The 14,972-nt window shown below is 46.1% G+C and overlaps 3 protein-coding genes across 3 annotated transcripts; 1 reads left to right on the top strand and 2 right to left on the bottom strand.

The window, feature by feature from the left end:
- On the bottom strand, positions 1-7,174 carry H6S33_006828 (uncharacterized protein; the record flags this gene model as incomplete). The annotated part of the gene is made up of 12 exons (XM_044838182.1): positions 1-6; positions 136-1,229; positions 2,079-2,223; positions 2,465-2,607; positions 2,661-3,280; positions 3,354-3,411; positions 3,474-4,248; positions 5,887-6,084; positions 6,153-6,270; positions 6,450-6,712; positions 6,765-7,067; positions 7,124-7,174. 12 exons carry the CDS (start codon positions 7,172-7,174, stop codon positions 1-3), a joined length of 3,774 nt encoding a protein of 1,257 aa, XP_044689646.1.
- Positions 7,175-11,013: 3,839 nt separating this feature from the next.
- On the bottom strand, positions 11,014-11,879 carry H6S33_006827 (uncharacterized protein; the record flags this gene model as incomplete). Its single annotated transcript, XM_044838181.1, has 5 exons — positions 11,014-11,025; positions 11,106-11,157; positions 11,345-11,399; positions 11,455-11,778; positions 11,828-11,879. 5 exons carry the CDS (start codon positions 11,877-11,879, stop codon positions 11,014-11,016), a joined length of 495 nt encoding a protein of 164 aa, XP_044689645.1.
- A 670-nt stretch (positions 11,880-12,549) lies between these two features.
- Positions 12,550-13,070, top strand: H6S33_006826 (uncharacterized protein; the record flags this gene model as incomplete). The annotated part of the gene is made up of 2 exons (XM_044838180.1): positions 12,550-12,792; positions 12,849-13,070. 2 exons carry the CDS (start codon positions 12,550-12,552, stop codon positions 13,068-13,070), a joined length of 465 nt encoding a protein of 154 aa, XP_044689644.1.
- Positions 13,071-14,972: the final 1,902 nt, after the last annotated feature.

Below are 14,972 nucleotides of genomic sequence, written 5' to 3'. Positions count from 1 at the left end.
CTAGTCCTAATTGGGGTTCCGTTAGTACAGTAGCGCTGATAAGATTATCGGATCATGAAAAACCCACTTCCACTAGAAACCGTAGCACCGGGCTCGCCTCACCACACCCAAATAGCTACGTCTCAATAATCGAACAATCAAGTATTGATCTTTCTCTTTCTGAAGAATATTGACAACATCGATGTAGCCCCCTTCCGCTGCCGCATGTAGTGCTGTTCGGTCGGACAACTCTGAGGGGCGGGCATTGACGTCGGCACCCTTCGCGAGCAGAATATTGACAACATCGATGTGGGCCCCTTCCGCCGCCGCTTGTAGTGTTGTTCGGCCATACCAGGCGGGGGGTGCATTAACGTCGGCACCCTTCGCGAGCAGGATATTAAAAACATCGATGTGGCCCCTCCCCGCCGCCGCCGCCTGTAGTGCCGTTCGGCCGGACAACTCTGAGGGGCGGGCATTGACGTCGGCACCTTTCGCGAGCAGGATATTGACAGCGTGGCCCCTTCCCGCCGCCGACTGTAGTGCTGTTCGGCCGGGGTACACTGCGGGCGCATTGTCATCGGCCCCAAGGTCAAGTAATATAGCGACCAGCGCCAGATGACCGCGTTCTGCCGCACATTTTAGCGCATTCGCCAAGTCGCCTGACTTTGGATCGATTCTATTTCTTAGTAATTGAATTAGAACCTCCACGTGGCCGTTTTCAGCCGCGGCCTCCACCGCTGTGCGGCCTCCATGCTTCGCTGCCTCCGCATCCACATGACTCCCATATCTCAGCAATGCATCAACCACGCCCAAATGTCCACACTCTGCTGCCGCCTGTAACGCTGTTCTTCCCTCCTCATCTCCTGGCGACTCATTAACATCTGCTCCATAATCTACCAATCTCTTAACAACGTCAAGATGGCCCCCTTCTGCCGCAGCTTGTAGTGCTGTTCGCCCGTTCTTTCTGGCGGGCCCAGAGTTCAAAACGGCCCCTTGATCTAATAGTAGATTGACCAGATTCATATGGCCACCCTCTGCCGCAGCTTGTAGTGCTGTTCTCCCGCGACAGCCGGACAAACCTCCACCTACATCTGCCCCACTCTGTAGCAACGATTGTACCACGGAGAGAAAACCTCCACCTGCGGCAGCTTGCAGGGCCGTTAGCCCGTGTTCTTTCGCCGGAGGAGCATTGATAGTGGCATTTGTATCCAGTAACCGATTCACAACATCTAGGTGTCCTCCCTCCGCCGCTGTTTGTAACCTCCATCAATATCAATATTTAATACTCATAGATACTCATAATGCAACAACTCGCGGTCGCGAGGTGGCACACCCCTAGTAGTATGTACTACGGGAAGAGGATCATGCTTTGTACTCTACGTGCGGGTGGCAGTATCTGGGACTGCTGGTCGTCATATTTCCGTCGCTTGCGGGTTCGGCTATGCTTCGTTGCGGTACATAGTGTTGATCATAATTTTCGAGATTTGGTTAGGGCGATTGAGGCTCTTACACACATGTGGGGTAATTGCGGGGTAACAATCTAAGCAGAACAAGCCTAGCGACACTCGGGAGGAGCCGCAGAGCCGCAGAGCCGCAGAGCCTCACTACAAGAGGGTTGCAAAGCCTGGTTTACTGCCACGCGCAGAACACTTGCACTTGTGGTATGGCATTTATTCTACGCTTAGCGACACAATCCTTTACACCGGAGTGTGGTGGGCTATGCGGGTACATATCTGAGGAACGAAATCTAATCTTTACAGTAAGAGGGTACAGAAGGATGGGTTATATATTATTGTCCACGCATTAGTGTACCTTCAATCTGCTCTGATTAGATGGTTTATATTAGCTTTCTACCAGCTAACTTTGTCATTTCAGTCATTTCACTAATTCCAAGAACCTCTAAAGCCAGTCCAACTTTACACCTTCATAATCTTTAACACAGACGAGGAATTGGATTTGCAGTTGGTCAACTAGTGACTTACTCAAAGCCTTGCAATTGGGCTATTGGTCAAACCCAAATAGATTTGAAACAGCATAGAACTACAAATATATCCTACAAATTAAGCTTATTCACCTAATGCTAATGCCCGGGTATTTACCGTTCATATACATAACCAATACCCCGTATCTTCGCGAATTAAGCTCGAATTTAATATCAATGTCGAAATGCCTAAACTTTCCGGCGCTCGCGTTGTGCAGGTAACCGAATACTCTCGTGTCTTGTGGACCGTCTGTGATGGACAGCTAAAAATTTAGTATAAATTAGCTACGAATATTTATGTATAGTTGGCAAGCGGATGTGGTTCTCACATCTTGCTTCGGAAGAGAGAAGTCGTGGAAAGCCACTGATACAAATTGGTTTCCCATAGTCCCCCCAAAGAGAGAGGAAAATGCATATCTCCTTATATCTATGGATGTTCTTTAGGGTAAATTTGACATCATAAGATATCTTCTCAGGTGATCTTGTTCCATCTCCTGGGCTCACTTCCGCTTTCAATTCTTCCATTTCCTCGATCGGCCTATATTTCTCACCGATCAGGAAAAGCGCTCTACTTTTCCCACCCCTACATCGATAGGTTTCCATTTTCCGTGATAGTGCGACTGATCCCACCCGACATTTTATCCGCCCTGTAGGTGTTAGTATTTTAGAAGCTCAAATAACTATCCGCAAGTGGGATTACCTTTGCATGTGAGGTTTGCGTCTTTCGAGTGGTATGTGCATGTATCTTGAGTGACTTCCATGAAGGCATCGCAGAAATCGAAGTAAAAAAGCGATGCAACCATCATATTCGAAATTAGAGTGAGCTTTGTAGTATCTTTCGATACATATTCTTTCACAGCCTGTTCTAAGTTTTCAAGTTGATCGATAGCATCTAGTCGTGGAATCGGTGATTTGAGATGCGGATTGAGTCTCTGATATCTTTCAAATCCTTCGCACTCAATGTCTTCGAGTCCGATACTTTTAATAAAGTCATTCCACATAAGTTCCGAATTCATGTCCTCCAATACAGCTTCAGATCCGATTTTCCAAAGCTTTTTCGCAAAACTCCTGACACCCCGCTTTGGCACAGGTTTTGAGTTCTCGGTTGCAGGAGCTGGCGGATTTGGATCAAAACCTGTTCCAATTGAAAGCACGATATCGGGGTCTTGTTTTGAGAAATTCGGCCATATTGCCTTCCTTTCCCAGTCTGCAATAAATACAGGATTATTGCATTTTAGAGCACCATCATCGAAGGCATACTTAGTTGCAGGGTGTAGAAACGACTTGAAATACCCCGGTGCTGCTGATGTAGCCCGGGCTCTATCATCGTGGAGAAATCATGATCAGCAAATCGCTTTAAAATGCAGCTGCCAGGGGTCTGGGAGTACGCTACGCTTCCCAAACTTGCAACTCTGTTTCTATATTGTCTCCCCTGAGAAAAACATAATCACCTGGAGAGATATGTATCAGAACCTTTAATTTCAAAAGAGTGGACGAAGTAGATATAACCCACCAGTGTCTGGAGAATTATCAGTACTTTCTATAACCTTGATCATGGAGGGCTCAAAAGATTCGGCATCTGTATCCCAAACAGACCGGTCGTCACTTGCTTCTGAAGCTGAAGGTGATGTTCTTGGAACATCTTCGCAGTGTTGTTTACTTTCGTCTTCGCTGTACATGTCTGTGTCGATGCTATGCGTGTCTTCTTCATCTTCCCTGCTTGCTGAGCCGTCATCCTGAAGGAGTTGTATATTACTAGTGTTTTTCTTAAGTGGAAGTACACCCCTTTCACTATTCATATTGAGTACTTCGTTAGGACCGGTACCAGGCTCGCTTCCAGTCTCGATGGCCCACGGCTCCTCTATAGGTAAATCTACGCATTCATTCTCCATCTTCTTTATGCAAAGCTTTTGGCGAGAAGGTCGATTATAGTTTCCGACGAGGAAAGAACGGCGGTTAGATGTCATCGTAACTGCCACTTTCAAGTTTCTTACGATTTCTTGGTTTCTGTCAAGATTGGCCCCAAAAATCGGGGTATCCCGGAAAACCTCCTTCAATGTGCTTTCCAGCGGTAATGTCTTATAAAGGCCATGATGGCGAGCCACAACCAAGTGTCCGATGATTGGTATCTCGGCGCCTCGTCGTTTGATGAACGCTGTATTCGCCAATCTCTTGAATACTCCAATCGCCTCGTCAATATCAAACTGTCTGAGGCCTATTCCTGCGGCGATTATACCTCCGCCGCTTGGCCGTTGTACCGCAGTAGTAAGCCATCGATCAAAGTAACGCTTGGGGACAAGGGACCAAAATTAGGATAAAAGAGGTAGCATACCTTGTACCCACCATCAAGTCGAAATACCTCTCTATGGGTATATCTAAATCAATGAGCTTCAATAAATATTTAAGAATATGAAGCTGCATGATTGATCTTATCCCGCCGCTAAACGAGTTGAATGTGGGTTAGTGATCGGGACGTATTAGATGAACCCACTGTGCACAGGTAACCCACCCGTCCAAACATAAAATCCGCAGTCCAGCTGTTGGGGGCTTGATTTCAAATTTTGAAGGCCCTCTATTGGAGGCACAGAGTGGACATGCTCTCAGCACAAGACAACAAAAATGATCGCCCTTGCTCGAATAGTCTTCAAGACAAGCCTGACAGATAACATGACCACAGAACAACTTGTGAGCCGGAATAGATGTCAGGCAGCAGCAACATGATCTATGGCTAACAAAGACACTGATTCCATTACATGTAGTCCTGCGAAGGGTCTCAAATGTAGACATGTGGATGTCCGCGGCGATCTCCCTGATAGTGATATGATCCTCGCGTGTTTCCTTTGCTCTCGTACGTTTTTTATAATTCGTCTTGATACATCTCTCCAATGACTTTTTAATGGCTTCTAAGAAAGACTCCTCAGCCAGTTTTTTGTCCTCCGGTGTTTCGAAGGATGATTTAAATTCCAGCCTGTAGTTTGGGTCTGTTGCGCTAAATATCTTTCCCTCACTATTTTGGTGATTCTTTGAATCGTGAGTAGACTTGAGATTGACGCATCGGTTATGGTATTTGTCCATCGCTTCGCAAGGCCATTTTTGATCGTAAAATTCTGACTGTGCTGTTGTGCAAAAATGTTGATATCGTTTGAGCATAACTTCCGCCACCTCTATTTAAATTAAATTTGATAAGATTAGCCAAAGATTATAGGAAGGTCTTATGATGGTATTGGTGGAATTATATAAGGTGGAATCTTGTATGAAAGCAAATGCATAAAACAATGATTTTGAGGTGTATCTAGCCGGTAACCTCCCGCACCGATCGTGGTAGAATTAAGCCAGCCGCTCGGGAATCGATAGCTTACATGCAGTGCAACATAATTGCCAGGATATAGAAACTATGGGGAGCGTAGGAGTTTTGGGTATCCCAGGAGCGGTTGTAAGAAGGACACACCCTTAAAAGAAGAAACTCAAAGGTTTCCTAAGCTGGGATATAGCTATAAAAAATTCGCCATTGATAAAAGAGAGGATCAGATACCGTTACTTGGTAGGTCTAGTCGGTGGGAATCTAAGAAAATGCAAGATCCAACCCACATCCCTAGCTCGGAGAATATTTCATTTCCCGTTTTCTTCGGGTAAACCTTCATGAATTGTACGGCTAGATTGCATATATGGTCTTTGAGTGTCTGTGTAACCGGATTACGTAGTAAAGCAGCAGATAGAAAGTTGAAAGCTTTACTGGGAGAGGCCGCGAAATGGTCAAAAGCCATACCAAAATATCTCTCTAGAGTTTCACCAGACATCAAAAAACCGAGCCTTTTCCTGGTTCCTCGAGCTTGCTTCGAAAACCTTGTCAGCACCTTCTGAAGCTCTACATATTGCGTCATTGTAAGTGAAAGTTTATCATTCTTCATATCAGGTATACATATAACCTTAAAGTCGGAGTAGTAGCATCTTATCAGATGTCGAAGAGTCTTGATTTCCCGCCCACTCTGGTTTCTCCACTTATTCGCCATCTGTCCTATTATTGAGGAGTCATTATCGACCAAATTTTGGTGCAACCTTAGAAACTCCGTTGTGACTTTGTCATGATTCCACCAGTCGTGGAAGCCATCATCATCAGACGAAGTCTAAATAAAATACAATTAGCTGTTGGATTCACCTGGTACCATTAATTTATAAAGACAGCCTCTGATACCTCCGGTTCGAAGACATTGATTATAATAACCGCGTGAGGAAGTAGAGGTTGATTGGTAGACATATCAATGGCCTTATTTGCCCAAAGGAGTAGTTTTTCTAGGTGTTTCTCGAAGTTCCTATAATTATAAGTTATTTGAATTCATCATTTCAAGGTGTTATATGATGTATGTACCTTGCGTTCCGTGTAACAAAGCACACAACGTCTGAGAAAGGAAATAGAATCCTAGGGTAGAGCGTCTTTACCGCCGAACCGCGGGTTATAGGAGGAGGCATTGCTCTTCGCTTCTCCACGTACAAATCCCGCATCCTCTGAAGTGTCTTACTCCCTAGACACTTTTCAGCAATTGGGACATTCTCGCCGCCATTCATCCCTTCGCAGTCGGCATAGTACATGGGGTATTTGGTGTCGCGGGTCACCGGATCGCAGAATAAATGTACATCGCCGCTGGTGGGGACACATTGGTCGGTGGTCGTTCCCATAACCGGAGATAAAGTGTCGATGGCCTCCGACTGAGGGGAATCCGTGTTGGTCTCTCCTTTGTTTATAAACGCTACCAGCTGTATCTTATTCAGCATCTATGCAATGGGTTCTAGTGCTAAGAACATTTACCTTGGTAATCCCATTGATTAATGTGCTTTTTCCAGCTCCAGTATCTCCAACGAAAGATACTAAAGAAGGATAATGTTGGAAGGGAGGAAGCTGAGACTCTTTCAAAAGAGTAGCAAGAGCTCCGAAGACGTGCAACGACGGTTTTGTTGGGGTTTCTAAATGGACCCCGAACCATTTCGAGGGATATGCATCTTCATGTTGCTGCTGACGATCTTCGATACGAGGAACGTAGGTATTGAACAACCGAAGGACAAATCTTGCCACCTCTAAGTCAGTTCTCTCATGAGTCTTGTGCCTCTCGGTCTGTTTGCTGTGGATCCGCTGAGCTTCGTAACAACTATCGCAATATACCGCCTCACAGGGATGACAATATTTTGGTTCCCCTTCATGCTTTGGATTTTGATAGTCATGTTGACATTCATCAGCAACCTGAATTAAAGGCATTCTCTTTGATTGCGATATTCACTATGAAAGATTTGAAACTGCTGTTGTGGAAGATGTAAATAGAAATATAAAAGTGAGAGGCGGGGTCCTGGTGAGAGTAGGGTGCCCCTCTATGTTGCATGTAGAGGATTATAAGCTTTCGAAGGCCAAATTTTCCAAGATCTACCCAGGCACACCTGCCATGTCGATCATGGCTCCAGTACTTTGTGTTGAGCTTGAGATCACAAAAAAGCGACTTGGCTCCCCGTACTACATGCATGTACGTACATGTATATAGAGAGTCGTTCAGTTTAAAATTCAGTTATATTCAAGGTGAGCTACATGTACTCTACTTGAAAACACAAAATTACATGCACATGCGCATGCATATATGTGTAGTAAATGTAGAGTACTATCCGTGTATACACATATAAGTACCTACATGGTACATAGAGTATGGTGCGCCCAATCATAAAGGTAGTCAAAAAATTGGGGCGAGGTCGAGGTTGAATAACTTTCCAACGAAACAAATTATGAAAAATCCGGTTGGTAAAATTGAAGTACTAGTAATGAAGAAGAATTTTACCAACCAGATTTTTGATATCTCTCCTGGTTAAAAAGTTATTCAAGCTTGAAATTCGGTATTTTAGTATGTAAAATGCGCCAAGCAATCACAAAGTGGAACAGGCTTGGCAGTAGGGTAACTGCAACCTCAATCTCACCACACCATACCTCAACTACACCTTTACGCACCCAAAGCTGGTACGCAACAACACAACCAGTTTTCAAGAGTTAAATTCGTAATTTTGGGAGGTAATAGTCGATTAGCTTAAAAGTATATAGAAAATTTAAAATGAATTTTTAAATACACAAATAGTGATAGGATTTGCATTTTCATTGTTAAAAAGGCTATAAATCATTGTCTATTTAATGTAAAATTATTTTCAGGGTTCTATATTGTTAAGCTACATCTTATTTACTACATTCCCGAAGGAGAGAATAATATCTTGTGTGGTTGTTGTGCTCAAAATTATTTGGTGTGGGTGGTTGCCATGGAGCTGGTGTAATGGGGGTCTCTTCTAAGAGAAATAAAATAGGATAGAATAGAGACGGCCATGCAAGATAGACAATCAGGTTGCGGATTCTTCAAAGATACTATCACTAGAACTCAATAACCTTTAAAATCTCTGCTACCGATAAGAACTTGATATTTCTTTCTGATGAAGACTCGAGAGAAAAGGACTGAATGGTGAGAATGAACCTGAGTACTTATACTTCGAAGGCTTCTAATCTCTGCTGCTAATTCCTTACTAAGTTCTGGTGAAGCTTTTCCTTGATCAGGGAAACAATACCACCGCTACCCTGCTTTTCTCTAAGCGTCAGCAGGTATTTCTGATACCCAAGACAACTACCCTTAGTCAAGGCCTGCATAAATGAGCTGCCACTCAGGTGTAAGCTTAATCATTGCTGTAGAGCTTCCGCTCATTGTAGACTTTCCTGGCATAGTCCATGCCACTATCGGCGGTCTTACAATGCTCAGAGGATACAGAGGATCACCAGGCAATCAGAGCTTCACTCTGGCCGGCCTTCTAATCACTGGTGAGGCATAGACTCGTCAGTCATTGCTCCCATGAATAGATCCCCTTCCTAGCGCCCGGAATGTAGTTACTCTAACAGCTGGCAGCTAACCACACTACCGGTATTTGCATATCACCGTGCAACTGGCTTCTAACAATAACTCTCAGCATGTAACCGGGCCCTGTGTGTGCTCATACATCAGACAGTTGAAATGGCTCCGTTACCGCTGGGAATGATAGAGATGCAATATTATTGTCCTCTTGGTTTATGCACCATAACTCTATGAGTTTTCGAGATTAAGACAAGTACTTTTCACAGTATCTCGCTGGATAACCTCCCAAAATTACGAATTTAACTCTTGAAAACTGGTTGTGTTGTTGCCTATCAGTTTTGGGTGCGTAAAGATGTAGTTGAGGTGTGGTGAGGTTGCAGTTACCCTATTGCCAAGCCTGTTCCACCCACCAAACCTGACTTGTCACCTTTTGTCACCTTTATGCGTGGGCGCACCATATAAGTAAATTTTAGGCTTCCTCTAGCAAACCCGAATATATGGGCTGGGCTTGAATTGGGCAGGCCGGGCCAGATGTTTTTTCGAGCCAGGATATCTCATTGAACTATAGCTCTAGCCTAGGCCTTGGGGGTTGCTAATAATCAAACAAATAACTAGTAGGACGTTTGACATGAATCTTACCAGTTTCAACTGATATCAGTACTCACGTCGATATGACAGTACACTTTAGCTACACAGCTTGCTCATGATCATGATGTCGACGATTGGAGTTCCAAGATACTGCACATGATACTGCGCAGAGGAATGCTCACTCAATTGCAAAGATCTGATCCAATGCGAATCAGCCGATTACCTCGGTTAATTATTCGATGCACAATTTTCCTCTTTAGTTTGGGCTGCTTGCGCAGCCACCAATATTACGGCGATCGATGCCAAACCATACATTTATACATATAACGTTTGGGGCCTAGAATTGACCTACATACAAGTACCACCGAAATCTGATATTTATGCACAATTTACGCCCATATGCAGGCTTAGCCCAGCCCGGAAGCGTTATGGCGAGAAACGTAACGAGGCTGAGTTATATGTAGTACATGTATGCACATAGAGTATGTATACATGTATATACATATATTGTATGGAGGCATAACCTCCTGGTCCTGTCTGGAATTGCATGATATGATATCACATATATATGTATTGCGATGGCTACAAAAAGTTGATGCGCTCGTTGGAGCTTTATTGTTGGTTAGGCGCTGTATGTGCATCGCTCCGGTAGGCAGAGGCTGGATCCTGCCTGAACGTACTACAGAATATGACGGATCCCCGTCGAGAACCCCGCAGTAACGATCCATGTAAAATGCGCAGGCAAGTAGAGTAACTTCACTGAGATTGTGTGGTTTGGATAGAAACTCTGCGCGTTGCAACCAATAGGAAGTTCAAATTACATATATAGCCAAAACGAATAGAACCAGCTGACCTGAGGCTGCATATTGTAGAGCGAGTGGGCGTTCAGCCTCAGTCATAACCGCCAAAAGCAGACCTTGACCAGTAGGAGTGCAATATTCCAGTAGGAGTGCAATATTCCAGTCTGCCACTGCAGCCCCGTTCGTCGGATATCGTCGAGTTTTTCTGCCGCAAGTGCAAGTCCTCCAGTATGGCAGGATTCCCCCTGCAATCTGTTGCTTTTGTGTTATTATTTTTTCAAATTCATTCGCAGCCCTGAAGCTACGACGCTCATCACGCTTAGCGCAAAGCACTTACCACCAGAATGCACCCCCCCCCCCCCCCCCCCCCCCCCAAACTCCACCGCAAAAGTTACTCTGAATAATAGGGAAATGAAATAGACAAATCATTTTGCAATTAGTCATTTCTAAACCGGATCCAATCTCTTCCAGCACAGTTCGACTAGGAAGAAGAAAAGACCAATCAAGACCTCCTCAGGACGGAGATTATTCTAGCCCATACTTAGGGCCAGCTCTGCCCTCTCACTAGGGAGGACCCGACTAGACCTCGGCCTTAGCCTAATGCAGGCCCGAGATCTATATCGTAACAAAGCGTTCTCATCAATCCCGAGCCCGCATTCCTCAACCTTGTGACAGCTCCGTGATATGTAGCTTTGCTAACTGTTTTCTCGGCTTCCTTACCACCTACCATATCTACTCTTGTTGATGCGTTGATGGCCCATACATATCCATCCACTGATACCCACTGATACAAAGCGTATACTTCATCTCAATGGATTATCTGTATGCAAAAAATGTTCTCGGATGGACTCAGCATAAGTGCAGGCCAGATCCGCGTTTAGTAAAGGATGTTGACCCTACCATACCGGCCCAACGCCCAAATAAGATTTGAAGCCCTTCCAAAGCCTCAATCCTATCTCCATAGCTCCAAGCCCAAGCTTTAACCGGAGCTCAATTCTAGGTAAACCTCCTAGGATCTATATGAGGACTCTTGTCCCTTCCGGAGATTATAGACGCCCAAAGGAATCTTCTGAGTGAATCCATTCCACGGGTTCTAGACATATCGTCGCGGGGATAAAGATATAATACTATCTATAGACCGGTGTTTTCTGGCTTCGGGTGTGTTTATTGTTGGAGGGTTGAATACACCGCACGCTGCCTTACACTGCACTGAGCTACGCAATGTCTATGACCTAGTGGCGTATTCTACCTACGAAATACGTGGATAGCGTCGCTCGGAAAGTGTACTGCTCATGCCAATCGATTACTCTGCTGAAAGCATCATATTCGAGCTGGCCATATCGAAGCCAACGGGCACCGCCGGGCGAGCGATGTTTTGTGTATAGTGCGGTGGGTGTTGGGTTTCTTCTGACGTGGTGGTCCCTGTTTCCGGGTCGGGGGCGACCTCGCACCGCGGTACCCCCAGGATTATATGATGGGAAAAGCGATATGGTTGGTGGGAATGTGTCAGTCCTCGAGGTAGCGATGACGCCGTGATTAGAGGATCGATACGCACACCGGTCCAGAATCCAACCTACTCAGTGTCAGAAGACTCTCGCATATACATCCAGCACCCAACACACTCAAGTCCACGCCAAGACACCGCCACGTGATCCTCGGCGAGTGACGTCTCATGACTCACCGAGTGACGCGCTATGACGCCGACTCTGCTGCAGAAAAGACCGCACACACCAACTCGGGCTGTCTTAATCCTACTCATGGTCTTATCTCGGGCTTGTTATACATAGCTCTCGGCAGTATGTTCTTCCTTCCGGCAGCGAGGAGTCGGCACTGGTCAAGTCCGCACAAACACCCCGCACCGCGCAAGCACGCGACACACCGTTTGCATCCCTTCCCGGCCAACATACCAATAGCGCTATCGCACCATATGCCAGCACCCGGTCGATGCGCGTCACAGGGTGCCCGTGGAGCGGCGAGTGACGGGTTGTGAGCGAGTGAGACCCTGAGACCTGCTTTGTTGCGGGGTTGGAGTGCTGGAGGGCGGGTGCGTTGGGTGGACGAGGACGGTGGGATTGGTAGCTGGGGCTCTGGTCAGAGTGTATTGGCTGGCCGAGATGGGTTTTTTATTGTGAGTGTGCGGGGCGCGGTGCGTGGAGAGTTGGGGGTGCGGGGTGCGGGATGCGGGGTTACCCGGATTCGACTAGTGCATCAGTCGCCGTGTGACCGCCCCTCTCACCCACCCTACCCACCCAATACTACCGCAGCCCTCACATTCCCAGTGCTCCACAACCACAGCGGACACAAAGCAAAAGCGTCCCGCACCACCACATGCGACCATGCAACCATGCAACCCGAGCTCCAGATACCCACACCCTACGCCGCCATACGCCAGAATACACAGTGGTACAAAGACCCGATAGTCAGCGCACAACCCGAGGAGCTGGACAGCCTCCATGCACGCTGCACCGCCGAACGGGGTACTAGCAGTAGCATAGTCCGCCCGGTGCGGCGGGGAGCGGCGGGGATCGACAGTCTACCACCGTGCCTTTCAGTAAACATATCTGCGATCGACAGACAGCCGCTATCGGTCGGTAGCTCTACACTTACCTCCTTATGCGGCTCCCCTAGCTGATAAACCGGTAGCCGTTCAAACGGAAGATAGATCCCCGGCGCAGTTTTACGGCGTCGGGAGAAGACACCGCGGCCGACAGGCCGGACACGCTGATAGACGGCGCCCATCCGGTGGAAACCCCTCAGGTACCGGATACTTTATTCTTAGCGATCCCACCGCACCACTACGCCCGCGCGGCTGCGCTACCTAAAAAACGCCGGCGCAGACGAGGAGCGCCGAGTGATAGCCTGTGACCGGATATTGCAGTCCACCGTGACAAGGGGCTGCTGCGGGGACTTTGTATGACGGAGGAAAGGGTGTGTATACGAAGCTTCCGCGCGGTATACCTTAGAGAGCTTATACTCCGGGTAGGCGTATGGGACTTGGAGGCTGCCGGTGTCTCGATAGCTTTTGGTTTGCGGGTTGCTATGGAAAGTTGCGGGGGTGGTGGTGTGTGTGCGGGTGATAGACTATGATTGAATATCGCAGCCCTACCGTCAGAGACAGATACTGTGAGGTATGGAGTAAGGGTTATGTAACAAAGTCGAAACGCATACATATAGTGGCCCCTCGCACCTCCCCGCAACTCCGCCAGTAGAAACAACACCCCCGCTGATCAACCGCCGTCCTGGGGTGAGAAAAATATTACAATCCATTAGATCTCTCTCTGTCGCTATCAGTAAAAGACCCTGCCGCCCGAATATAACTGTTCTTGGACTCTTCCATCAATCTCCCTCTCTTTTGACCTTTTCGACCGTTTTCTTCCGCTACATCATTGTCTTCTTTTTTATTATTTCTCCCAGATACCGCATTATTGTTCCGGGCGATCCGCAGATATTGCGAATTCGTGAATGGACAAGAGAAATTCGCGAATAGACTTGAAGTATTCGTGAATAGACTGCTAGCCACATACATCTCCCAGCAGACCAGTCTATTCACGAATGGCCCGCTAATAATGTAGTTCTAATATCTTGATGGCCCACAATAAATTGAGGTTTAATGCTTTGATCTAGTTGTTGTATAATGCACGATCACCCCTACAATGCTTGGCGACCGATTAAAAATCATAGTGCGGAAAAATTTTTCCCTCTAAATAAAATCTGTATCTACAAGAGATTTTTACCGATTCTTCAGCACCATTGAGTATGCCTTTACCACCTCCCTTTACCGAGTCAGTCAGGGCCGAGTTTATGAGATTTCTTCAGAACCCCAACCATGTAAACCGTTTTCGTATTTCTCCTACTAAGCACAAATTACTCACAATTTTCGCATCGGATCCTGAACACAGACCTGCAGCTGGGAATGCGGCGGAGTCAAAAGCAAAGTTTGAAGCTCTCAGGTACTTTAAAATGATTGGTGGACGGCTGCATAAAATAAGTAGCAAGGACAAAGTTTTTAAACAACCGCTCTATGTGGTACCGGAATTGGAAGCCTTTGAAGTTATAGTAAAAGTATTCCATACCGATTCTCCTATTTCCTGTTGAACTACTGATAATTTTATAGGTACATTGTGATCTATTGCATCCCGGAAAAAATAAATCTTTCAATGCAATTGATGAAAGATTCTATGGAATCACACGGTCGGAGGTTGAGTGGGTGGTACGGAATTGCTTGACTTGTATTTCTAACAAGCCGAAAACTACAACTGGGCCCCTGCAACCTATTAAGGTCGGCAATCTCTTTGAACGAGTACAGGTGGATCTAATGGATATGAGTATGGAACCAGATGGTCGATATAAATGGATAATGCATGTCTGTGATCACTTTAGTAAGTTTTCATCTGCATATGCATTGACTGCCAAAGAGAGCGAGCAGGTTGCAAATGCAATGGCCAATTGGTTGAGTCATTTTGGGCCTCCGAAAATCTTGCAATGCGACAATGGGGGAGAGTTTAAGGGTGCACTCTTAATTTTACTCGAACGTTATGGAATTCAGGTTATAAATGGTAGACCACGTCATCCACAGTCTCAAGGCTTAATTGAAAAAGCAAATGGAACCTTTAAGCGAAAGTTACGGGCATGGATTAACGACAATCCCAATCGAGCAACTCAATGGTCTCTAGCTTTGCCGGAGATTTGTATTGCGATTAATAGTCAACGCCATGAAACAACAAAACTTACACCATATGAAATTGTTTTCAAACAACCGATGAACCC

Source organism: Morchella sextelata (assembly GCF_020137385.1).
Source record: "Morchella sextelata strain SCLS chromosome Unknown scls_21, whole genome shotgun sequence".
Taxonomy (NCBI): domain Eukaryota; kingdom Fungi; phylum Ascomycota; class Pezizomycetes; order Pezizales; family Morchellaceae; genus Morchella; species Morchella sextelata.
The sequence above is the reverse complement of the archived record's forward strand: the minus strand, read 5'-3'. Positions and strand labels throughout refer to the sequence as shown.